Raw genomic sequence first — 27,362 nt, 5'->3', positions numbered from 1 at the left:
TCAGGGGCCTACCAAGCGATGGATGTACGGGACTACAATGGAGCATTCTACCCCCAGTGCATGCAATGTGGGGATACCCTTAGGGTTGTCAAATATATTAAATAAAATGCGGGAAGCCCTGTTAAATTTGAATTTCACATAAACAAGACATATTTTTAGCGTAAGTGTTTCTCAAGTATTGCACGAGATACACTTATACTAAAGAAATGATTCCTTGTTTATCTCAAATTCAGATTTAATGTGGTGTCCTGTCTTTTATCTGGCATATCTGTAGAGAAATTAAAGGCAATAATAAAACCAACTAAAAGCTGGTTCACTTTTTATTACCATTATGCCGTGGCAATTTTAAACAATCTCAGTGATAAAATCTTCATCCCTCTGAGGGTGGACAGTGGACTCAGGCACAGTGAATGTGTTCAAGGATGTGGTACGTGTCCATGTCCACCATCGCTAGTGACAGCAGTTACCTTTTAATGAGCACTTACTAAATACTGCCAAAGTTGCTTACATCGTTTCTGCTTCTTAAAACTACTTCAAAATAAGTACTACCTGCAGTTTAACAGTAGGAAAGTTGAAGCAACTTTTCTGCTAATGACAAAGCTGAGATTTGAAGCAGATTTATCTGATTATAAAGCTTATGCTTTCTCTACTGTACCATGCTTTATTCTTTTACTGTTTGTGGGCCCACACCTCAAGCACTAACAGTATGATCTAGAATGATAAAGCTTGAAGAATAAGCCCTGTTTAGTGCTCTACTTCATCTTCTAAAGGGGCTGCAGATAATAATTGGATTGAATTTAGGCTTTTTATTGTCTCTGACCGTAACCACTCAACTAACCTGCCTGTTGTAATCTCTAATCTCCTCTCTCCTGCGTGTCAACATCTTTTGGTTTCTCTGACACACTCACTCACTCTCTCTCTGACAACTATCTAGCCTATGTTTTATCCCTTCAAGACCTAGATGATAAGCAAACTAGTCCGACATGGTTAGCCAGATGAATAGCGGAGTACTACAGGGCCAACTCCAGGGAACCTGCATGGTTTTGACTCCTTTACTATCTCTTCCATTTGTAGAAATTATGTGTAATGGTGTTCTGGCATAGAAGGGAAAGTAAGGGAACCTTCCAGGACTTGTCAAGTCACAGAGCAGAGCAGACTATTGCTTCTCTGCTGGGGACCAGCCCTGACTGCAGTTTAAATGACTTCTACCACCTACCACTATCAAGTGGCTTTCTCTCCATGAGAGGATAAGTGTTGTTTACAAAAGAAAGAAAGCGGAAAAACTAGATCTTGTCATGGGAGTGAATATTTTCTTTAATTACTCATTTGAGCATGGTTCATGACCAGTATGGCTCTAGCAAGAGGGCAAAAAGACTTTGGAAAACTTCTGGAGGACTTCTGAGAAAAGATGACCAATGGAACGCTCATCTAGGATTGAACATAGGTAGGATTTCAGTTCCTTTTGAAAATTACTAAAACCATAGTAAAGAGTTCTTTAAAAGCGTAAACTCATGAGAGCAAAATGAGAGAAAAAACCGTAACCACAAAATTTCTGAAGCTCAAAATTAGATGGACAAGTTGTAAATGAATTAACCAAACCAGAAAGCTGAATTCTAATCCAGGAGTGGAGAAAGGTAAGAAACAATCCAATTTTTACTGCAAAATTCCTACTGCAAATTCATACATAAATTCATACTATTCATTCGTAAACATTCATATATATTCATACATAAATTACTCAGGGAAATCATTCAAGAAAACTTCCCAAAGTGATGGATCCAAGTTCTAGTTTTAAAAGGTCCAAAGAGATTCCAGAACAATGGAATGAAACAGATCCATACCATTGTTAGAACATTTCAGAATACTCAGGAGAAAAAGAAAAGCTTATACACTTCTAGAAGAGTTTAGAAGGGGAGGGAGTAAGAGAGTGGGATGTGCAAACAAATTATATACAGAAAATCAGGAAGCAGAATGGCTTCAGACTTTTCAACAGCAACACCAGAAGGTAGAAATGGATCAGAATTCTGAAGGAAAATTATTCCCAATCTAGAATCTTATATCCACCAAATTATTGATCAAAGATGAGAGCAGAATAAAAACATTTTCAGACATGTAAGTTCTCAAAAACATTTATCTCCCATGCCACTGTCCTCAGCATGCTACCAGAGAATGTGCTTTCCCATGAAATAGGAAAACAAAGGTGATAGGAAATAAAAAATCCGGTGCAGAAGGGAAGTGAGGGGATGCTCCAAGATAGACATAGAACCCAGGATGACAGCCAGGCATGGAGAGCAAATGTTCCAGATTAGATTAGGTCAAAAGAATCATGGAGAAGATTCTTGAGAATTTTCAATTAATGCATCTGATGTATCAATGTTGCTAGCTGTGTAAATCTTGTCAAAATAAGTCCAACTTCATTTAGTGATAAGCACATGGAAAACAACAAATTAGGAAAAAATTGTTCATTCTGAGGGTAAGGATGAAAGAGTTTGGGGGGAATATATAAGGAAAGGTGAATTAATCAGGGCTGGGAGTTGTTTTTGTAAAGTCATAATAATGTCAACACCCAAATACTAGTCTAAGCAAGTCATGGTAGGGGGCTCATGTGTGGTGGGCATAGGGGGAGAAAAGAAAGAAACATCATTTGTTGTGCATAGAGAGAAAAATCAAAGTACCAACAGGAGCTTCTTAGAGACTTGCAATTAAGAGCTGAAAAAATCACGTAAAATTGATATAAGTGGTTGCCTCTGGGAAGGAAGAATTGGGCGAAATTGGTGGGATGGAGATCAGCAACTGCTTTTCTTAGATTGCATGGAATACATGTATTCTTTTAAGTATATGCTCGTATAACTTTGAATATACAAAAACCAAAAATAACAATAAAGCAAAGCATTTATAAGTGGTAGTTTAGTTACTTGCAATGGCAGAGACTGATGTGTTGAAAGTAGTACTGGCCTGGGATTTAGGAGATGCAGTTAAAGATTTAGTTCTGCCTCTTACCAACCATGTGATGACCCATGCAACTCTGACAAATCACTTAACCTCTGTATACCTTAGCTAAAAAAATGGAACTGATCATCTTACCCTGCCCAACTCAGAGTGATCTTGGAAGGGTCAGATGGGCAGATGTATGAGAAGTGCTTGGGAAGGTGTGGGAGGTATCATTTAAATTCATTCAGAAGCCATGCAGTTTGCTTAATACATATTGGTGTGTTCTAGAAGGGAGAAGGGGGAATTGGTCCATTAGGACAAGCCTGGCTAATTTATCCCCTTTTAGGACACTCCAGAAGATGTGACTTGAATGATTATTGACCTGCCTGATTTATTAGTCCTTTCTTCCTTCCTAGCCCATTTGTCCACAACAGTAGTTTGCTGAGTCTGAACTCTGGTACAAGACTGGATACATTAGCCAGAGTCCTGACTGTGTTGCCATGGTGTTAAAAATATTTAGTTTTGCAAGCAAAGATTTAGAAATAATAAAAGAAAAACTTTGATATGATTTATTTTTGTAAAATGATTTCAACAAAACAGACGTAAGGAACTGGGCTAAGTATTTCAGAAAGGCAGTGGGTGTAAAACGTTGATCAGCGTGGTGACTTTTGATGCAAAGCATTCAATTAAGTGCAGCGTGGTGGGTAAAGGTCACGCATTTCCCAAATGGAATGCCTTCAAAGACAAGTTGTACAGAAAGGCGAGAGGATACGGAAACTGAAACTTGATTCATCTGTTTAATTAATGGAAGAAGTTTGTGTTTTCCTTTGAAGCCATGATTGTGACATCTCTAGGTGGGCAGGATGAGTTATGGTGTCTGGTTTCCTCTTCTCAGTTTTCACTCTATTTCTACCCTTTATTTGTAAATCAACATGGTTAATAGAATTTACTTTGTTTGGGTTTGTTTTTTTTTTCACAAGAAGCATAAAATATTGAAACAAAAGCTACTATCATGGAAAAGTCTGTGTCACAAGTCCTGAATTCAAATCCTTGCTTTACAAGCTGTGTAACCCTTGACTGGTCATTTCATCCCTTCACATCTCATCTCAGTATCCTTGTATAAAAAGCAGAGGGCAGGAGGGGGGCACTGTCCGCCTCACTGATTGATTGAGAGGATTAACCAGGATCATATGAAGGAAATCCCTTTGCAGAGTATAATCAAAATATACAGTACTTATCCTTGATTCCCTTTGTGCCCTCATACCCAACATCTAGTCCATGAGCAAATCCTGTTGACTGTTGCTTCAGAAAATGCCTTGAATCAGTTTATTGTTCTCCATACTATCCACATCACATTTCCAGTCCCAACCACTACCTCTCTCACCTGGGCCACAGCAGATTCCTAACAGGGTTCCCTGCTTCCTCTTTTGCCCTCCTTTTAATCCAGTCTCTGCACACTGGGCGGATCAGGCCACTTTGTTGTCTCGTGTTCATTGCTCTCAAAATAAAATCCAGCCTCAGAACCTGTAGCCATGCCTTACAAGCTTCCACATGATTTGACCACTTCTCCTTTCCTGTCTCTTCTTACGCCACCCCAACCCCTCCTGCCCGCTAACCTCCAGCCTCATAGGTCACCTTTGTGTTCCCACCCAATGAGCTTGTTTCTGCTTTAGGACTTTTGCAGCAGGTATTCCCTCTGCCTGGGATGCCCTTCCAGATAGTTCCATACCATGAGCCTTCTCTGACCACCCAACTATAGCCACTCTGAATAGTCACTCTATTACAGCCCCCAATTTTGATATTGCTGTTATTTTCTACTTGTTCCTTTGTTAATCTCCCCTCTCCTCCACAAAGGCAGGGACCTAACGACCTTCTTAGTGTTTATATCTACTGCATCGGTCAGTACCTGCCACATTGTTGTTGTCAACCAATGTTTGTTGAGTGGGCGAATGAATGAGTGAAAGAATAAATGGTAGAAAAGACTCAACTTACTTCAGATAATTGCTGACCTTGCTTTAGAGAGAAATTAGATGATTTACTTATGGGCAAAGATGTCAAATGAGCATAAAAAGGTAGAAGCTTCAGGGAGACAGATTTTAGAGCTGTCCAAAGAGAGAACTGATGGCCTTCAGAGATAATGGGTCCCTCTCCCACTTCTGATGGGAAGACTGTGTTGTGGGAGATGGGAGGATAGGTACCACTGGAAAGGGTAGTTGTACCAGATGATTTTGAAAGTACGGTCCAACTCTGAGTTTCTAAGATGATGATTATTACTGTGCTATTTCAGAGAAATCTACAGTTCTCCTTATTCGGTAAGGCTATTAAGTTCTTCCCTAGACTTAGTTAATTAGAACAGCTAAATATCCCTGGAATTCTGACTGTTTACAGGATATAAAAGTCAACTGTAAAATTATATCAGGGTTGAATCTCAGGCATTCTCTTTCTAAATGGCTCTCAAGGATGTGCTCCTGAATTAATCTATGTCTCAAAACTTCTAGCATTGATATACCATCTAGAAGTAATCTTTTTAGAGTAGAACTCTTATCCAATGTGGTTGGTTAATGGAAAAAAGTTGGCCCAAATCAGGAATCATGGAAAATGATACTTGCCTCCCTTAACCTTTAATTTCAAACAAGTTAGGTATAGCATCATTTGTCTGTCTGTTGATGCAGGGCTGAGGCCTTTTCTTGAATTATAGGTCTGTTGAATGGAGTTTTGTGGGGTCTTCCTATATATTCCACGTCCATAATAGATCACCTGTGATTTACCTTTTATATTTTTTAAATGGAGTTGTGGCTCTTGGAAATATCACTACAGAATCTTTCTAGATATTTATAATAAAAACTGTCTCGCCCACACTTCCTTAAAAGTGAACTTCTATTTTTAGTTTGGGATAATTTTAGATTTACAGAAAAGTTGCAAAGACAGTATACAGAATTCCCATAAAGCCCTTATCCACTTTCCCCATTAACATCTTATGTTGTTATGATATATTCGTCAAAACTAAGAAACTGGCACTGATGCATTTCTATTAACTAAGCACTAATATTTATTTGGACTTCACCAGTTATTCCATTAATGGCCTCTTTTTGTCCCAGGATCCAACCCTGTACCACATGGCATTGAGTTCCCATGTCCATTCACCCTGGTCTCCACTGGTCTCCTGCACCCACATTTCACAGCAATATTTTAGCTTCTCCCACTTAAATTTATAGAAATAGTACTTTTTCACAGTCATATTGCTACAGTTTACCATCGAGTAATTAAAGTATGTAATTACAGTAAAAAGAACAATTGGCATAAACAGGTTTGGAAACAACACAACTGTTCTTAATTAAGGATTCTACTCAATGGTGGGAAGAATGGCTCAGGGAAACCAGAGAGTAGCCTTCCAGGTGCAAGCTTGCGGCATGCTGTAGGAATCAGATAGGACGAATGGAATGTAGCTTTAGCCTGGCAAGTCCGTTGGCAAGAATGTCTTTTCTATTTTCCATTCAAAAAAAGACAAAGGTGTTAACCTAGTTATAATGGTGATGACTTACCAGTGTATTGAGCTTCATCCTTTGAAGTGGATAGGGCAGGCATATGTAACTGAGAAAATGGGTCTCCAAGATAGGAAGTGACATGGCTGGGATCACTCAGCCAGGCACAGAGCTTGGGTCTTTTGGTTGCCAAGCCAGCACGAAAGCTACATTACCATAAACTTGTGTTGGGTCAAAACATTCTCTTCACAGGAATAGATTTGTGGGTGGTTTTGTGAATATCAAAATATTTTCTTGCCCAAGTAAATTGTGTATCTTGGCCTCTGTGGAGGATTCACAATTCATAAATGGATTCTTTTCATGTCAGACAACCCAATGAGTGAAGTTAGAAGGAGACCTCTTTAGCCCCAGTCAAGGGGGTTGGAGTTTTTGCCAGCGTCCTCTCTCTCCCAGATTTTTTGGCCTCCACGGGGCTCATAAATGGATAGAGGTTGTGGCCTGTGACTCTACTTTTGAGGTACTCATGGAAAGATCAGTGACCTACCCGGGAATCAGCAGCCCTGGTTCAGGTCCTCTGTGCCACTAACCTCCCCTGGCCTTCTGTCTCCCCATTTAAAATGAAAGAGGCCCAGTTGGGGCACTTGGTGATTTTTAGCTTTCAGCACCTTGCTCCTTATCTTTTGCAGAGCACTTTCATAGGTACTCCACGTTGTTTCTGGCACTTACCTGTAGTTGGTTAGGGTAGGAGACAGAATAGCACAAGGCCAGTGGGTCCGACATCCTGAGTTTAGATTCTGACTCAGCTACTTAGTATCTGTGTGATGTCACTCATTACCTAAAAATAGGGGTAATGTAGGGGTAATGCAGGCCCAAGCTCATAGGGTTCTTGTGAGGAGTAGAACGAGACACATTCATCAGGCTGTGGTCCATGAAACCCTTAGCCATTAAGGGCCATTTGTTTTTGATCATACAGATTGAGAACTTGATATAGTTGTCAAAGAATTATCGGGTACAGAGAGAGAAGGCAGTATGTTCAACTCAGCGTAGACACCTAGGCATTGTTAGACCAGTAACTTTCCCTGTGCCACCACTTACAGAAAGAGGAAAGCTCAAGGAAAACCTAGAATGGCTAATGTACTAAAACTGCTAGTTTGACTGTTTTTAAATTGTTTTTCTTGACTATTTTGATGGCCTTTAAAAACACCATCAAATCTCCAGGTATCCAAAAAAAAAAAAAAATCTCCAGAGTATGGGGAGGACCTTGTTTGACCCTTTCCATCAGTTTATTTGTTCAGCAAATATTTATTCGAAGCACTGAGTTAGCTGCGCATTTTAAATAAACTCGCTGAAATATCAAGTCATCTATAAACATCTTACAAGAGCAAGTGCTACCCTCATTTTCTAGGGGAGAAATTGATTCCTACTTACTCTGCTGATTCCTCTTCTGCCAGGAACAGGGATCTGTCCCTAAGAACAGTGACTGAACTTGCTGTTAGGCTGATAGGGGTGGGAAGGTGGGCAGAGTTTGCCCTCTAGCTGTTCCGCAGATTCTCAAAAAACGTTTGCAAAGCCCTTTCTGATTATGATATTGTAAAGAGAATCAAATATTTGCTACCTTTGGTTTATATCGCCACTAGACCTTGGCATTCCAAACACCTAATTTGTGTTTTCACTCCAGGACGCACCTCCTAACCCGCTACCCTACCCTACAGTTGACTGTTTTAAGTAGTGGCTGAGCTTTTAAACCTCTGTGTACTCTTAATGTATTATTTTTCTTCCTTAAAGCTATTATAAAAGTGTGAATCATAATCAATGACGTGTTGAAGTTAGTGACACGGAATAAAAATAAAGAGGCAGCTACTCTAATAAGAATAATTAAACTAGTGAACGATTCACTCCAAGTCCTTTCACAAGGCCCTGACTCATCTTGAAGACAGGGACAAGTTCCCAGGCCTCCCCAGGCCAGCAGGGAGCTTAGAGGGGCCTTTCTTACCTTTAAATTTTATCGCTTAGGCTCATTAACATCAGGGCTGAAGATGTTCGGGAGTTTCATGGGCATTTCAGAGTCTTTTACACCTAGCCTCTCCCAGGGGACACTGTATTTGTCACCATTTCAGCTGTCTTTCTCTTCCTCGCATAAGCCCTGCCCAGAATTGCCCCTTTCCTCTAAGAGCCTCCCATCCTTCGTAACACTTACACACACACACACACACACACACACACACACACTCACTCACTCACTCACTCACTCTGCACGTACCCATGTAATAGCCGCCTGTTACAGACCTCACCATCTCACCTTCTCTAAACTGACAGGCCCTGGGATGCAGACTACTGGGGCTGTTGGACCAGTAACTTTCCCTGGGCCATAACTCAACAAAGAGGTAGGATCATTGACAGGTTTACAGGAGAGCAGGGCTTTAAATACCCAAGGTCACTGTCTGGAGGCTTCCCGTTAGTACCACTAACAGCATCCTGCCAGCAAGACTGTCGGCCACTTTGTTACCCACTCTAAACTATTTCTGATTTTCAACTTCATTTTGAAACACGTCCTAAGAAATCCCAACTCCTAGCAAATTGACAATGCAGCCCTCTTTATATGAAGCCTTGTTTATAGGCCACATTTCTCCCGACAGATTTACAAGTGTCTGTGGAGTTTTAAAAGACGATTGCTTAACAGGCATTAAGTGAGACACATAGGACTGTGTAAATATTTTAGCTGGAATAGGGGATTTTTTTAAACATCTGAGCCAAATATTGCATTAAATCTGAAGACAGTGGCAAACTGATTAGTAGTAGTTGCCAGCTTCATGCTTTGCCAATGATTCCCAAAGCCAAGATTAGATACCAGAATCCATCCACCAGTTTAGGTTGTGTGTTTTAAAATAACTTTCCATCCTTTTCTTTGCTCTTTTCTCCTATGCCTGTCCATCAATCCCCTTTTATTTCTTCATGGTTTATTTAGATGTAAACACTTTCCAAAGTCGAAAATTACAGTTAATGTGACTAACCAGTAAAGGCTGAATGGGAACACAGGCCTAGAGGTCAGAGGAACTGTGGAAGGCTTGCAGCTGTCCTGGGTGCTTTTGCCTAATGGGTTGATGTATCTTAATCACTGATCTCTTTGTAGCCAGCTGTTGCACTGCTGGAAGGAAAAAGTCCTAAGGTCAGCATTGCTACCTCTTCCACTTGCTGATTTCCTTGAATCACACAGAGGCAGGCCTGCTGCCTTCAAGATTTATGTGTGTGATGGAATCCATCACTTAACTTTAGTAAAAACTACCATGCAATAAGCATTTTGGCTTCAGAGGAAGTATTTGTTAAGCATCCCTGTAGGAAAACCATTTTCCTGATTTGAACAATGGGTAGGATGTTTTGCTTGATCTCAAGTATAATTTCTAGGAGAGTAAGGCCCCCTGCCCAATAGGACTTTGCTCTGTCTTTACTGATTCCATCTTAATATTCACCCACGGATTTTTACTAAAGATGCTTCTTAAAGTAGTACTCAATTGGCTGCCCAAAAACGTAGGTTCTATCCACTCTCCACAGATGGCTTGAATTGTAATCCCATTGCCAGGTCATTATTTGATACTATTGATCCACAGGCCTGAGCATCTTAAAGTTATGTATGTTTATAATTGTAGAAATGTATACTTCAAAAATCTGAGTGTTAAATTTGTCTGTAGACCCCCTAGATTTCAGATAGTTCCACTGGTATTGACCGTGGTGTAATTTACATTCAAATTAAATGTGACACGTAGGGCCTTTCAAAACAGCTGCTTTCGTGGACAGGCCTCAAAACTAGTCTTCTGCTGTGGTTAATCCCAGATTGTTTTGTATCAGCTTTTGTATGTCGCCAGTTCTCTTCTCGTTTGAATAAAGTACCTCAATGCATGGATGATCATCTCACTGTTTTCCATTCTAAAGTGTAATCACTTCAAATGCAAGGACTGTACCCCCTGAATTACAGTGACAGGCTCAGTTCTAGCTAATATGTAGCCAGCACCCTCTGCAAAGCAGTACGGAAAGCACAATTGTATTTTTAAAATCTCTATCTTTCCCATTTGGGTACAATCCGTATTGTACCAAAAAGGAGTTTGACAGCTATGTGTCCAGAAGTCTAAAAAATGTTTTTTTATTTTACCCATAATTCCGCTTCTCAAATCTATCCTAAAGAAGTCATCTTAAACTCAGAATAAGTTATTCTGGGCTCAGATGTTACTTAAAGCCTGATTCACTCAAGGAATAAGGTAGGAAGAACTTTACTCTTCACCTGCAGGGGAATTAAGTGAACTAGGGGACATCCACTTGATGAAATTTTATATGGCTGTTAAACAGAATGCTTGTGAATTTTGTGAAATAATGTGAGAAAGTGTGTGTGATGTACTTAATAGAAAGAAAAAAGGTACATAACTTTCTCTATCAAATAAAAGTATATAAAATATATAAAGGCAGCCTCTATAAAATTATGGTGGGGGCATGTGATGCAGAAGCCAAGACACTAAAAAAATGGTACCAACGTATTAAATGGTGACTGTTCTGGTCATGGCATCATGAATGATTTTTTCCTACTATATTTTGTAAATGTTTTGCATGTTTCTTTGTATGTGTTACCTTCACAGTACTGTTTAGAAGTGAATTGCTACTCTTCTCCCTAAGGTGAGTTCTCTTCCCCTTCAGATGCTCATAGCTTCATGTTTGAGGCTGCCTGCCTAAGGCTTCCCATTATGCAGTGTACCTGGAGATCAGAACCTTGCTGAATGAGCATTTTCCTTCCATTATAACACAACTTTCCTGTCTATTGCTTGAAATTCCTAGCCTGTCCAAACTAATCTCAGAAGTAAATTTATACTAAAGTGATAATGAATTCTTCTTTGCTAATATTGTCTTTTTCAACTAATATCTATGCGTTTCTAAAGAGATCTTCTAGAGTTAGCATCTTTACTTCAAGGGAAGGCTTCTAATGGTGGCGATTTTCGTGGGGACCATGGGAAGGGATGTTTTTAAATAAATCATGGATGGATCACTTAACACTCTATAAATCAAATCATTCCCAATCCGTCTATATTTAGGCCTAGCCATGAGTAGGTGATTAATGAATATTTTTCATGCTAATGTCTCGCAGACCAAGACTGTGTGTACAACCGCATAATGATCACAGTGGAAATTCTGACTCAGCTGTGATGTTTGATAGGAGGGACCTTTCAATAGTGCTTTAGACAATTCCATGCAAAGGCTGTAGTTGGTGGCCCAGCTTTGCAAGTCTTTCCAGAAGTCCTAAAGCACGTTGGCATGTCCTCACTTGGCCCTGTCACTTCTGCTTAAATTTTTTCGTGGAGAATACTCATGATCATGGGACATTAAGGTGAATTTGATCTTAGGCAGCCTCCCTCTGTGAGGTGAATCAGCATCATGGGATTCCCCTGGGCTCAAGCTTCCTGGTGAGTTTATTTTTACACAACATTCCTCTGGGGAAAGGGGTACCCACTTTTGTTCAGAGTAGCCCTAGCGAATATCTCTTGGATGGAAGCTTTTTCCTCATTTTGCTCTTCTTTCTCTAGCTTAATTTCTTAAACAAGTGGCTATAGAATCTATCTCAACCCACCTTACCCTCCCCAATTTGGCTTGCTCCCTCCACCCCTCACTCCCTGAAACTACCTTTGAGATGACCGGTGACTTCCATGCTGCTAGAATCAGTGGTCACTTCTCTGTCTTGTACTTGACCTTTCAAGAGTATTTCACGGAGCTAACTGCTCTTTCTTTCTTGCAATAATGGTTTCCTCTCAGATCATGTAACTCCACACTCCTGCTTCCCTGATTGTTTTCATGCCCCAGTGTTTGTCCTGCAACCCCTTCTCTTCTTTGGCTACATTCTTTCCCTAACAATTCATCTATTCCGTGGCTTTAAATACCAATTTTATGCCTATAACTTCCTGGTGGGTATTTCTATCCCAGCCATGCAGCCTGAACTTCTGACTTTCATATATAACATGAGTGTCTAATTGACATCTCAAACGTAACGTGTTCTCAATAACACTCTTGATTTTCCCCCTCAAACTTGCTCAGGGTTCCCTCCTTTACTCTGGTCAGGTCTCTAGTCAAATGTCTTCACAGTGAGACATTTCCTGATCACTTTATTTAAAATTATAAGCCTGCTGCCTCTATGGCACTTTCTGACCTCCTCCTCCCTCATCAGGATGGCTCTAGTTCCTTTAATCCATTTCTTGAATCCAGTTCCTTTGAGTTAAAATCTAGACACAGGATGCTAGAGATCCAGGAAAGAGAGAGGGTCTGTGTCCCTGAGAATCAGTCATACTGTTACCATTTCACTTATCCCAAAAGACCCATGCATTCCCATGATGCTTTACTTTTACTCCTCACAGTTCCTCTTTCTGAAGCTACTTCCCTCTTCCTTCATTCTCCTTGGCTGACTGGCTAACTCCTCCTTGACCTTTGCAATTCAACTCATAAGTTATCTCTTTTGGAGAACCTTCCATGGCCATGACCTCCCAACCCCGATCTGGATCTGGACCCTTCCCAGGGTCCCATGACACCACACTATCTTACAATTTGTTGATTTCCTTGTCTCTCTCTGTTGCTAGACTCTTATGAACATTTTTAGAGGAGAGAAGACCAATAGGTCTGGTTAAATATTTATCCCCAACATTTAGCACAGTGGCATAGTATAGAGACTTCATAAATATTTTGAATGTATGAATATTTGTGGAACCCATGTGAATGCATGGTAGGGCGAGAAACCATCTCATCTCCTGTGATCTAAGAACAATGTACTTCAAAATCTCGTCTCTAGAAAAACAAAGCTGTCCATAAGGTTTTAAGGAAATCGGGTTGGAGGAGTGCTCAAGGGGCACCTCTGCCTCCATGTGAGGTGTCTTTGTTCTGCACTAGATCCAAACTCAGTATAAAATTCAGCCCCTTCTTCAGTGTTTGCAGCCCGCACTTGCTTACAGCAAGCCTGTGAGTTCAGGAGGCTTTACTGAAGCTGTGAGGATGCCCCAGAGGCCAGCCTTCTTGGATTCAGTTGTTCCTCTCTTGCCACCCTTATCTCTCTGTAGCCATCTCTCCTTCTGAAAGAGATCCAAACTCTTCTTCCTTGTTATGAAAGACAACACCCCATTCCCCTGAAGCCAGAATGCTAGATCACCCCCATCCAAGCCCTCATCTGGGGATGGTGGGGTGCTTAACTCCGAGAATGCATCAAAGATTTTTGTTTCCAATAATGACTATTCCCTTTCTAGGAATTCTGAATCTAGCTTTTGAGACTTTTAAAAAATGTGTACCTCGTATCTGAATGAATGAGTGAATGTGAATGAAAATGGCATGGTATTCAGTCTACACGTGTTTTCTTCAGCCCCTGCATCCATCTACATGTGTTATACATATGCATCTGAAGAGAGATTTTTCTTGTGTGTGTATATGTCTGTGTATGTGTGTGTGTATATGTATATGTCTATATGTATGTGTGTGTACACACACTCGTATACATATACTAGAACCAAATTCTATCAAGGTACTGTTATCTGTACTGCATATGTATAAGATACTGCCTCCCTCCAGTTTGGTAGTTTATTCATTTATTTAGCAAATACTCATTGAGTATCTTCTATGGACTATGCCTTATAGAAGATACTGGTGATATAACAGTATGCAAAATACACTGTTTCTGCCTAGTGGGAGAGACAAATAATCTTGAAATTTATAGTATAATTATAAAGGAGAAGTAAACATTGCTAATTGACTGTAACAGAGGAGACCTCATTAGCATAGAGTGGAGGGTCAAAAAGAAATCCTGATTAAGTAACCTTTAAACTGAGTTCAGAATGATGACTAACCACTAACTAGGTCCTGGTTATTAGAGTAGAGGAGAATGTCACTGACAAAGGAACACCCTGATCGTGGGAGGGCACTGATCATGTTTGAGGAACTGGGGAGAGGTCCATTGAGGCTAGAGCACAGAGTGGCAGGGAGAATGGGGTGAGGCTGGGGAGGCCAGCAGGAGCCAGCCCATGCAGGGCCTTGTAAGGGCCAATCCCTAAGAGTAATGGAAGCCACTGGCAGGTTTAGGCAGGGGATTGGCATAAACAGTTGTGAATTTTCTAAAGATCACATTGACTCCAGTGTGGAGAACACACTAGGAGGCAAGGCTGGCTCTGGGAAGAACAGACAGGAAGGTCCTACAGCAGTCTGGTGGGAAGTGATGGATTCAGGAGTTCTTTTGGAGATGAAACTATCAGCTAGACATGGAAACTTGGGAGTCACTATCCTAGAGATTGTTACTGAAATGTGTTTACCTGGATGAGGTTTTCTAGAGAGAGCAGAGCATGAGAAGAGAAGGAACGTTCAAGAACTTCAACATTTAATGCCTGAATATAGAAGGAAAAGGCTGCAAAGGAGACAGAGCAGTCAGAGGTGGGAAAGCCAGGGAGGGAGAACGCGGAAGCTAAGGGACAAAATATTTCAAGAAAAGGGAAGTGGTAGACACAGTGAATCCTGCGGGGCAGTGAACTAAGATGAGATTAAAAAAAGAACTGATGGTAGGATGGGTTCATTGGTGACTTTAGAGTATTTTTTTCAGTGTCATAATGGGGGTGAGGTAAATTCAATGGGTCTAGGAGTGAGTGGTGAGTGAGAAATAGAAAAAGTGAGTATGGGCAAATTTTTTTTAATCTTTTTTTTTTTTGAGGAAGATTAGCCCTGAGCTAACATCCCTGCCTATCTTCCTCTATTTTATATGTGGGACACCTGCCACAGAGTGGCCTGATAAGCAGTGCGTAGGTCCACACCCAGGATCCAAACCGGTGAACTGGGAACGTGCGAACTTACCGCTGTGTCACCAGTCTGGCCACTGGGCAAGTTTTTAAAGGCAATGTGGCTGTGAAAGGGATTAGCCTATTTATAACACAACGATTTGTTGTTTACTAAACACATAAATATTTGGAATGTCAGCTTATTCAAAAAGTTTGTGGGGTTGTTTCGCTGTTCTTAGAAGCAAAAAGAATAAAGCTGTGTATGATATGTTATCTAGCCGGGCTTGGCACTGCTTGAATATTTAAATGGATAAAGAATATTTTGGATAACATTTTACTGTTCTATGTACAAAAGACTTTTTCATGTACATGTCACTTGGTCTTCTTGAGATTTTATAAGAGAGGTGTATTAAATAACTTTCCCAGCCAATAGAGAGAATGGAAAACTAGGGATAAATAAATGTATCTTCAAGAACAGTTCAAAGGGGAAATTTATCTAATATATTGATTGTTGATATATAGGTATATATTATAGATATATTCATATACATAGCTATATACCACAACTAAGAATAAACCAAAGCTCTTGTTTTAATTTTTTTAAAGTTAGAAAATTCCTTGAGTGTCTTGTTTGTATTTATCTTAAGTCCAATTATTTAATAGCTTTTTATTTTGATAACATTTATTGGTACCTGTTGAAGGCTATTGTGTTTGATTTCTCAAGTGCACGTGTATTCCAAACTTATTTTCCACTTCAGATCTATGGTTTAATAAATATACAACAGTTACAATGAAGACATAGTTGCAACTAAGATTTGAAAAATCACTCTACCTTATAAAAGAAGCACAATTAGGACGTTCTTCATTTATCTGTTCATTATAGTTCTGGTTTGAGTCTCAGAGTTTCTACTTAGCTTTTTTTTAAACAGCTTTATTGAGATATAATCACATTCTATATAATTTACCTATTCAAAATGTACAATCCAATAATTTTTGGTATATTCATAGAGTTGTGCAATCATTACCACAATCAATTTTAGAAAATTTTCACTACCCCAAAAGGAACCTCGTACCCTTTAGCCATCACTCCCTGGTCTTTCCATCTTTCCTTCTCCCAGCCCTTGGCAGCCACTACTCTGCTTTCTATCTCTAGATTTGCCTGTTCTGAACATTTTATATAAATGAAATCATACAATATGTGGTCCATTGCAACTGGCTGCTTTCACTTAGCATAATGGTCTCATTGGCTTTTGAGGCATAGATACCATTCATGACAGATATGAACGCTGGGACATCTATGCACCTACATTATTCTGAAGTCACATTCTGACCATGGTACCGTGTTTCCAAGGCCTGTATTTTCACTCCTAATACACAGTCGCCCATTCAACTTTTTGACCACCTTGAATACAAACTTTTGCCTTTGGACAAGTAGAGTCACTAGGAGGAATGATTTGGGGCATGATAATTACATCAACTGAATCCCAAACCAAGGGTAAAGCAACAAAACACCTTTGATTACATATAGGTTGTCCACACAAGGGTCATTAATGCACAGTTGAACTGATTCAAACCCAGACATTTGGGCTCTGGGAACTATTCAGCAGAAAATGAGTCTAGTAGTTCTCTGAAATCTGATCTATGTAGATCTCTTCTAGGATAGATTTTCTATCTGCCTACCCCCATCCCAGAATTTCCTCTAACACCAACTTGCCACTCCAACATACTAAGCCATAAATGCCCCCCATATTTAGCATCTGAGCTCAAGGACATGAAACAGGCACATTTTATTTCAAACTTTTGTCATTTGTTTTTGATTGAAATCTTCCTTTGTGTAGCCTTTTTTTACAAAAAGAATATACAGAAAATAGCCACAAAAAGTACATTCTCATTTGTGCCAACCTTTAATAAGCAAATAAAAACAATCATCACATTTTACTACTTTTATGTGTGATTTTCCCCCTCCATAGAAGTACCTGAATTGCAGCTAGCTGAAAGCTATTTCTATTTTGCTATTTTAATACATTGTATTTACTGTAATTCCCTAATCATTTAGTTCAAGGCCAATACCATGAAAAAACGTGGTGTAGATTTGTTGTGCAATATTGCAATTTTGATTTCTGACTTTGTTTTTAAGTTTATTTTGATAAAAGTGTTTTGGGGTAGAAACTTAAAGCTGTTTATGTGTATGTTTATATGTTGTTTGATGCGAAAAGGTCTAGGAAGGACACACTGTTCTGCCATTACTAAGAAGAGATGTTGAAATACAGTATGTTAATATGAAAGAAAATAATTCACATGTTTACATGTAGTTCAAATTACTAGAAACCGTAATTACTATGTCCCATACCCATTAAGTAATTTTTATTGGTGACCTGTTCCCTGCAATGTCTGAGGGCAGAGATTTTAGTCTGTTTTTCTCAGTGATGTATCCTCAGCACTGAGTACAATTTGTGGCACATAGTTGGCACACAATAGATACTTGGTGAATTGATGTATTTATTGAATGAATTATTCTAGGATAATCTCCTTAACACAGCATTCTATGCCCTTTGTAATCTGACCCAAAGTTGGATCTCTCACTTAAATCCCATTGATATGATATAAAAATTACCTTTAGACTAACAATTATATGTTGCTGCAACAATTGTCTGTAACGGTCCTTTGAGCATAGAGCCTGTGGAAAGAACAGAGATCTTGTAAAAATGAAGAGAGAGAACTGACACAGAACCATGGAGGGATAGGGTGGGAATTAGGTAAGCGGGGAGGAGAGAAGAGAGAGTTTCAGATTTAAAAAAAACAGAACCTAGGTAAATCTCTCCTCTCCCCTAAAAATGTATTCTCACTTCATTATTAAGCCCATAGGTACTTCAACTCATAAAGAGATGTGCTCCATATTTTCCTTAAAAATGCTGATGTACATGGGGCTGGCCCCGTGGCCCAGTGGTTAAGTTCGCGTGCTCCGCTGCAGGCGGCCCAGTGTTTCGTTGGTTCGAATCCTGGGTGCGGACGTGGCACTGCTCATCAGACCACACTGAGGCAGCGTCTCACATGCCACAACTAGAAGGACCCACAACGAAGAATATACAACTATGTACCAGGGGGCTTTGGGGAGAAAAAGGAAAAAATAAAATCTTTAAAAAAAAAAAAATGCTGATGTACATTTGATCTGTTAAAGAGATTAAGCATGTATTAGATTTTGATGAATTATATGTGGACCTTGCCTCTATAGCCCTCACACCTACCCATGCTTTTTAAGTGGCTCAATAAACTTTATTCCTCGTTTTTAGGGGTCAAAAACAAAAATCAGACAACCACCCATGAACTTAACAGTGTAATACCTGAAATCTTAAAATATTCAAAGCCATATCTTTCCTTTTAGTAAATGCTTCACAAGCGCTTAACTTGTAAATGAGAATGCTCTCAATTTGCTGTCTCTATTATTTCATTAAGTATTGCTTTTCAATATTTAATCTCTCTTTCTCTCACAGTGATCACTTATCAGTGGCTAACTTCAGGACTTGTTATATTTTTAATTCTGTCAAAAATTCAATAGAGACTAAAAGGAAAGAGAGAAAGAGACCCTGGGGTGACTTTGGCTTTTAACATTGGAACTCCCGGCACAGCCTGTGTCTGAGGCAACCCTGGTGGTCTATCAGTATTGTATACACCTCTTCTGGTTGGGCAATAAACGACATTTGTGGATTTGTCAGTGACCTCTCTCCTTTATGCACTGCCAGTCTCCAGTGTCATCATTAATTAGTCTTCAGTGCTCCCATTTGTCTGCTGGAAAGCACCTCGGATAAGCCAAGTTAATAAGTTGGAGTAGGCAAGCTGCCTGGCCACCGGAACGCACGTTTGTGCTCAGCCGGTTGGAGGGCAGCTGTCTGCTTTGATCGTGTGGAGAAGTTTAATTCTAAGAGGCCATGTGGGAGGCCGGGCCCGTTGGGGTGCAGAGAGGACCTCCAAGCACAGCAGGGGAGCTGCTCTCCTTTGCGCTGGTTTCAGTTTCTAATTTCAAAACCGCGAGGCTCAGAGGCCTCGGGCACTTGTTTCACCTTTTGCTTCATCTTTCCCAGGAGTTTCTTCAGTGAATTCTCATAGCGGGTGGTGGAACTTCAGCAAGGGAACAAAAATCATTGTCACTATGTGCTAAACAGGAGATTTGCACTGGAGCATGCTTCGGTAAATATGGTGTGCAGCATTTGTAGCCGGTAATCTGTAGCCGTGACCCTCTTGCTGTTGTGGCTGTGACATGTTTCCTGACCAATTGTACTGAACCATAAAAATAACAAATAATAAGTATGGGGCCACTTGCCTGGTGTTAGGCATTCTGCAAACCACTTTGCAGGCATTATCTCACTTAATTATCGTATCATGCCTATGGGAGGGGGTCCCCATTTTGCAGATGAGAAAAGCCACAACCCAACTGACCCCAGGTAGGTCTCAATGCAAGCACAAGCCCTTTACGAAGCACTATATGGCCTCATCAAATCTGAGCGGTTTGATGGACCCCGTGGGCTCTGACACCATAGCCAGGACAAAGGCAGGACAGCAATGATCAACTCTTAATTTAGGCAAAAGGGGAGGTTTTGCTTTTCTAATTGGGAAAGAAGCTCTGCTTTTGTCTTCACTTTGGCCAGGGAGAAGTAACCTTGAAGAAGTCGCTGTCCTGGCTTCAGTTATGTCCTATTGGCAAAGTGCTGGCATGTCTCACCATGTATTATTTGTATTCATGAAAAATAGTTCTCTAAAAATGGAATTGTTGGAATTTGAATGTGATAGAGGCCTAGTTAGAGAATTTAAAGGACTCTCTCAATTTATATTGTGAGAAAGTCTAGCTTTTTTTTTTTTTTTTTTTTTAAATAAGGCTACCTGTGTTCTCAGCATCATAGCTGGATATCAGCATAAAAGTTTATGTGGCCATGAAAATTCATTGAAAAATGCCCATTTTTGAAAGCAAATATCTTTCAGAGTGTTTTTGATCAATCTCCTGCTTCTAGGCCTAGCCTGAGAGCTACCCAATCAGGAAGATTATCTTTGCTACCCTGTTTCTGCCTTAAAGCATGAAGTGGTGGTTGTTTTGAGGGGATTTTAGGAGACATTGAGCTCTTTCGGATCAGCTTGGGAAGTCATAGTGTGTGCAGAGTGAAGAGACTGGAACCCCTGATGTACCTTTTCTGGAAAGGGAGGGAAGAGGGAAGGGACGAGGAGGTCACACTGCACTCCTGGAAAGCCTACTCTGAGTCTGGGTCAACAATGCTAACTTTTTTCAACCTTCTTCCACATGAGAATCTAGTTAAGGTGAGGAAATCAGAAGTCTTGGCCAGATATGCATGGAGCTCTCTGGAGAGGTTTGGGGACAAGCAAATGAAACCTGCATGATGACTTCTCAGGGATTTTTATAAGTACACAAATAAAGATAATTAAAGGTAAAACATAAACGCTAAACAGAAGGTACTGTTGATGTTTGAAGGATGCAAAAGCTTTGGATTGCAAAGGGCTTTATGGTGATGGCAGCAATGCAGGGAAACTTTTTAGGATGAACAGGACTTTGTCAAATACAATGGAAAGTATGTATGGGATGAGAGGAGAATGGGTAGAGAACCACATGAATGAAGACATGGAACTGGGAATGTTGGTTGACATAATCTAGAAACATTGCATAATTTTGGTTTGGTTGGTGAAATACAATCATGCGTCACATAAGGATGTTTCAGTCACTGATAGACCACATATATAACAGTGGTCCCATAAGATTAGTGCCCTATAACATAGGTGTGCAGTAGGCTGTACCATCTAGGTTTAGTGTAAGTACACTCTATGGTGTTGGCACAACGATGAAATCACCTAAGGGTGCATTTCTCAGAATGTATCCCTGTCATTCAGCAGCACATTGACTGTATGGTGGGAAACAGAGCTGAAAGGTAGAATGGTACCATACTGGAAAGGACCTTAAATCCCAGGCCTAGGAGTTTGAATTTAACTGAATTAGCAATGAGCACCCATTAGTAGTTTTACCTTCTTTTGCACCTTTCCCCCTCTGCACAATCTTATATCTCCCCCAGTTGTCCAGGATTTCAGTGATCTAGTTAGCAATATTGCAAGAGAAAAGTGTCAAGTAATTTTGGAGGATGCTTGAGTGGCCTTTTTGGTATTTGCTCTGCTTCAGTCCTGGCATGCTTGTTGCTTTGCCTACATAGTAAACATTCTGGGATGCTGGTTTTGAAAACATTAAATTGTTGGATACAAATTTCCCAACGTAAATAAAGGCCTCCTTTTTAACTCTCTTCTTCCAAAATGCCTTACCTTCATGCTCTGTAAACTCCTCCACGATCTGGAGTATGTGTTCTCTATTTTTTGAACCAGGTGGCATTATTTCTTTATGGTGAAAATCCAATGCTTTAATACAGTCTCTTGGACAAGGATATGTCAGTAATTTCTGGCCATGGTCAGCAGACAAAAGTCATCATGACTCAGCCCTAGTTTTGGAGAAATGAAGACCTTCTTTCCCCAGTGCATCTTTGCCACTGGCACAGACATCTAGAAACCTTGGGAAAGTGCTTCTTGCCTGTGTTAGCTGCCTTTTGTCGTGGTGAACTATGAGTTACTGTGATTTCCATAACACCAAATCAGAACTGTCTAATTTGAAGGGGCTTGATTTTCAAAAAGCAATCTGTTATGAATTCCAGAAATTCACATGTGAAACGATTTCACATGTGTTAGTGGAATATTAATAGAAAGGGTTGGTGAATAGGAAATGTGAAGAGAGATGTGGTCCTCCCTAACCTGGGTTGAATTCTCAGGCTGAGATGTGGGTGTCACCCTAAGGAATCACCAATTTGGTAATTCGGGCAACTTGGGTGCCTGGGAATTTCTGAAAAGTCTATTTCAAGCTCTACTTTTAGAGTGTGAATATGGAAAGGGTCAGGGCCCTTCATTCCTTGGGACTAGTCCTTCAGTAGTTTTATTTATTTTCGAGAGACCCAAAGCACTGTACTTTACCTGCCCCAAGTCAGAGCTTTTTCTGCATCTCTAAGAGGAAAGTTGAAGGTAATGCATTTCTTTGTTCCTGAAGAAAGGTGTGGAGTGAGCTATTTTTGTTTGTTTGTTTTGTTTCTTTTTTTGCTTTTTCCCTGGAATTTGGATGAACAGCGACTGATAAGGATTTTGCACAATTAATACCCAAGAACATAGCACAGAGCACAAGCTCAGCAAATACTCGTTCTTGAGGAAATCTAATTCCAAACTTCTCTTCACAGCAAGTGAGAAACAGATGGCGATGGTGTGCAAGGAGTCGCCAAAGGAGTATCTCCAGCCTTTCAAGGACAAACTAGAAGAGTTCTTCCAGAAAGGTAGGAGGCTGTGTCAGCTGTGCATACATGACACTCTGAAACATCACAGATCTTTCTCTGAGGCCCACTACCCCTTGCATCCTGCTGACCACTGGCAGCCCCAGTGATTCCATGAGTCAGTGTTCTCATGACAGTTACATACTCAATGTAGAGGGATTTGTCCTGTAACTTTTATATCATCTTTCAAATCCATTTTAATATTTTGAATTCTTTAATGTTACTCCTGTTTTTGTAAACATTTTTAAGGAAGACTTTTTTTTTTTTGGCTCTTCATGGAGCCCAAGGGGATCCTCAGTACATGTTAACTGACAAATGACATATATGCAGTCATGCGTTTCAGATTTGCAATCAGCCTGGACAGGTGGGTGGTGATTATCTTCCTGGTTTTATGCATGTAGGAACTTGGAAACTTGTGTGGTATTTCCCATTCTTTTTCAGAAAGGAAAATTGGGGCCAGGTAAATGTCACACATGCAGTCACTTGGCATTCATCAGCCCTTTGGGGTTAGTAGACGGAACTGATATGCAGGAGACCCAGTACTTTTTCAGAAATCTTACCAAGTTATGTTCCTTCCTCCATGATTTTGGCAGGAATAGGGAACTTTGGTTGATCTCTGTTAGTGAACACGATAGTTTAATGCCTGCCGGATATTTCCTATTCTGATATCTCAAATTCAGCTTAAGATGTGAAACAAAAATAAGTGTGGGGCACAAACTTAGAGTTATAAAATAAGTAAGTCTTGGGGATGTAATGTACAGGCATGGTGACTATAGTTAATAATACTGTATTGCATATTTGAAAGTTGCTGAGAGAGTAGATCTTAAAAGTTCTCATCACAAAAAGAAAAAATTTGTAACTGTGTGGTGATAGATGTTAACCAGATTTATGGTGATGATCATTTCACAATATATTCATAAATCATTATGTCGTACACCTGAAACTAATATAATGTTATATGTCAGTTATATCTCAATAAAAAAAATAAGTGTGGAGTAGTTAGAAGGAGTTTTGGTCTTTGCCAGAAAATCAGAGGAAATGCGTGTAGGAACCTTTGGGGACATATCAACATGCTGTTTCTGTTTGTTAACGAGGCCACAGGATACCTCACCATCAACAAAAGACCATTAAGCAGGGTGAGTCCATAAAGTATGGCCAAACCACCTCAGGAATTGGCAAAGAAATTCTCAGTCTGTGAGTCAGAGGAACTCCATTCCAGCTGCTCCCATGGTGCAGAGATCATTGCTCCCTCTCCTTGTTGAGGGCTCGTTTTTATTGAAGCAGAAGTCAGAATTCTCTCTTGGCCATTGCTCACCTCATATATGATGGAAGTAATGCCATCAGACAGAGTACCATCTTGAGAGCAAACAGTGATCGCAACACTTAGGTGTTAGGTGACTGAAATTAGCTGGATTTTATATGTGATATGGCTTATTAAAGTAGATGCATTACTTTATGATTATGTCGTGTAGATATAACATAAATGGCCTGAAGAAAAGCTTGAAGTATTTCTCTTTGCTATGTTAGCTTCTTCTCTACTAAGTTTCTCAAGAAACTTTTATTGCATTCTGAGTGAGGGAATTGAGTTGAGGCAAACGGGGCCTCACGTCAGGGAGACAAGGGTGTGACCACAATAAGTGATTCTAAGAAAGCTCTAGATCAGTAGTTCCAAAACCTGCACAGTAGAATCACCTGAAGGGTATTTTAAAAATTTTGACACCCAGGCCAAACTCCAGACCTACCACCAGCATCTCTGGTAGTGGGATCAGGCATGAGCATTATTTTTTACTCCCCAGGTGATTCCAGTGTGCAGTCCAGGTTGAGAACCAATGTTGTCTAGCTTAGTTCACCTTTTAACGTGTATTCGAAGATATTTCTTCAGAGCCTGCTATATGTTAGGCTCTGTGATAAATTCTGGGAATGCTGAGATGAATCGTATACTCCTTGTCCCTCTCCCAAGGACTGTCTTATTGAGGAAAGATCTACAATTGAATAAAGGAGTCAGCTCTCCTTTAACCAACATAGTGAAGGGAAGATGGGAAGGACATTAGGAATAACCTCATATCATGGTTAAAAACGTCAACCAAGAGAAAGCACAAAAGGAAGTTGAAGGAAAATTGCCATTCTATAAAGAAAAAATGTAAAACTTAAATATAATATTGTAGGAATCTTAAACATCCCCAATGTTGTGTGGTAAAAAGAGCCACTGTTGAAATAGCCCATTAACTGTTATCTTGTTACTTAACTGAGTTGGTCCAAAAAGTCTAGAATTGTATTGTCCAATATGGTGGGCACTAGCCTCATGTGGCTGTTGAGCAGTAGAAATGTGGCTGAGCCAAATTGAGATATACTTTACTCTTAACACACACACCAGATTTTGAAGACTTAGTACCAAAAAAACACATAAAAATATTTCATTTCTTATTTTTTATATTAATTAAATCATAAAATGATAGTATTTTGAATAAATTGAATTAAATAAATAGACTACATTGTTAATATTGATTTCCCTGTTTCTTTTAGTTTTTATACATGGCTACTAGAAAATTTAAAATTATATATGTGGCTTGCATTATATTTCTGTTGGACAGTGCTAGTCTAAAGACGTGGTCCCTTGGCCTTCTCATTTCATTCCTTCACTCTCCCCTGCATGTTATTGCTCTACCTTCTCAGCTTGAATCCCAGGTTATTAGAATGCAGTTTCACAAATTAGCTTCTTCCCACTTTTGCTCGGGGTCTGGCCATTGTTTGGCTCTCAGGTGGGGGTGCTTAAATGAAGGAGGTGACAACATGCAACTTCATCAGGCTACTCCTCTATGGTTCAGGAGGCAGGGCTTTGCCAAACTGCGGTATATACAAATGGAATATCACTTGACTACTCTGGAGTTCCAGATAGCAGTCCCTTTTTTATGTAGATGTTTCACTGATTCACAGAAAATGTAGGCTTTTCTACCCACCACAAATATGTATTATCCCTCCTGGATAATCAAATTTTTACAGCAGTTGTCACAGTTTTTAGTATAGTATCTCACCTAATATGCCATTCATTGTAAGAAACACTATTATTACAAGTACCACTAAGAAAGAAAAATTGCTGCCAATTAAACCATGGCATGTCATAGATTATAAGATGTACCCCAATATCAGAGATGGTAAAATATGAAAATTCCATCCATTTTGAAATTGATTTAATATAGTACTATAATTAGACATATAGGATCAGAGAGAAGGAGTGCCTAAGCACTTTCAGGTAAATGAGAGAGGACATTCAGCAAAAGAGATGTTTTTGTTCAGAGTTGAAAAAGAAATGATGATGACAATGATAGTTCACGTTTACTGAGTGCCGCTGTGTACCAGACACTGTGGGGAGCAGATCCTCTTTTTTTAGTCCTCATGACAACCCTCTGAAGTAAGCACTGTTATCACCCTGTTGTACAGGAGGAAATTAAGAATTAGGAGTTCTCAGTAGACAAGATATAAAGGGCAATTCCCGGCAGAGGAAAACACTGCAAATCTCGGGATGAAAGACATGACGTGTTTGGGGAATGGCAAGAGACTTGGTGTGGCTACATCACAGGGCAAATGGAAAGAACACAACACCAGAAAGGAGAGGAGGGTCACAACATGACTTGCTAAAGAATCTGAACTTTGTGTCACAGGCAACAGAGCCTGTTGACTCATATATTTGAAAAATAGTATGTATGGGAGTGACATCGTCACATTGGTTTGGTTTTGTTTTGGTGTGTGCGATCATTTTGCATTTTGTCGTTGTTAAGAAATACATTATAACTCAGAGCAATGTAAAGAAGAACTGGAATAGTAAAAGGCTAGAAGTCAGTGTACCAAGCTATTCTCTGGTAGTCCAGGCAATTGATGGTAAGAACTTGAGCAAGAGCAATCACAGCAAAAATAAGAAAGGAAGGGACGCGAATAGAAAGCTTTTAGGAGTCATAGGACTAGATAACACAATGGAAGTGCAAATACGAAGGAGAAAATGATAACTCTCCTTTCTCTTACTTGGATAACTGGCTGGATACTGATGAGGAGCACCAAATCTGGGATGGAAAACGATAAGGTAAACTCTGGACACTTTGATTTGACATACATGAGACACACAGCTGGAGATGCTGGGCTCGTAGGAGACCTCTGGGTCGACTTGAGGTAGCAGTTTGTCATAGGAGTGAATGAGATAGCCCAAAGAAAAGGTATAGAATGAGAAGTTCCTGAAGTATCCGAGTATCTGAGCACAGGGTGTAATGTAATAACCATAAGTAAGAAAAGATGCTTCTATACTTCCATAATATTTGAGTATTTGGCAGGAAAGCCAGTTTTCTGTCAGGGGTCTTATTTATAAAGTCTTAAGCAATCACGTTCTTTATGCCTGAGAAGTCACACGCATGCGTTGTGGCCAGTTGATTCATGGTTAGGCTAAATTTTACACCAGCTGCAATTCAGTTCTTCTAACAATCATGATTTTAATTTCTTTTGTAAATCATATCCTGTTGCCACCCTCAAGAGGAGATGATGTGTTCATCCTTACTTGTTTTATCATCCTTCCCTTCTCAAAATGCCCTTCAATAGCGTTATTTGACAAAACTATGGTACTTGTTCTTAACTAATTTCATTACCTGCACAAAATCAAAAGTAATTTAAATGGCACCACTTTTCAGAGTTGCAATCTCCACAATATCTAAGCCTTTTTCCTGACATGGTTTTTCTTTTCCACTGTAGGCTCTTATTGATTCCGTTTTACAGCTCAGTTCAGAGTAACTTGTCCTGGTATTATTTGAGCTCTTGTTTTCCCACCCTCAGATCAAACATGGCCATAA

General features: G+C 39.9%; 1 protein-coding gene across 9 annotated transcripts in view; it reads left to right on the top strand.

Annotated features, from left to right (window-relative positions):
* The window catches only part of FMN1 (formin 1), a 385,713-nt gene that overhangs the window by 272,413 nt on the left and 85,938 nt on the right, over positions 1-27,362 (top strand). For all 9 annotated transcript variants that reach the window (XM_070239334.1, XM_070239339.1, XM_023620627.2 and 6 more), the window contains one exon: positions 22,444-22,536. In XM_070239334.1, coding sequence (XP_070095435.1) covers positions 22,444-22,536 — 93 coding nt within the window. The remainder of the gene's footprint in view (positions 1-22,443; positions 22,537-27,362) is intronic.

The sequence above is a fragment of the Equus caballus genome, chromosome 1 (assembly GCF_041296265.1).
Source record: "Equus caballus isolate H_3958 breed thoroughbred chromosome 1, TB-T2T, whole genome shotgun sequence".
Classification (NCBI taxonomy): domain Eukaryota; kingdom Metazoa; phylum Chordata; class Mammalia; order Perissodactyla; family Equidae; genus Equus; species Equus caballus.
The sequence above is the reverse complement of the archived record's forward strand: the minus strand, read 5'-3'. Positions and strand labels throughout refer to the sequence as shown.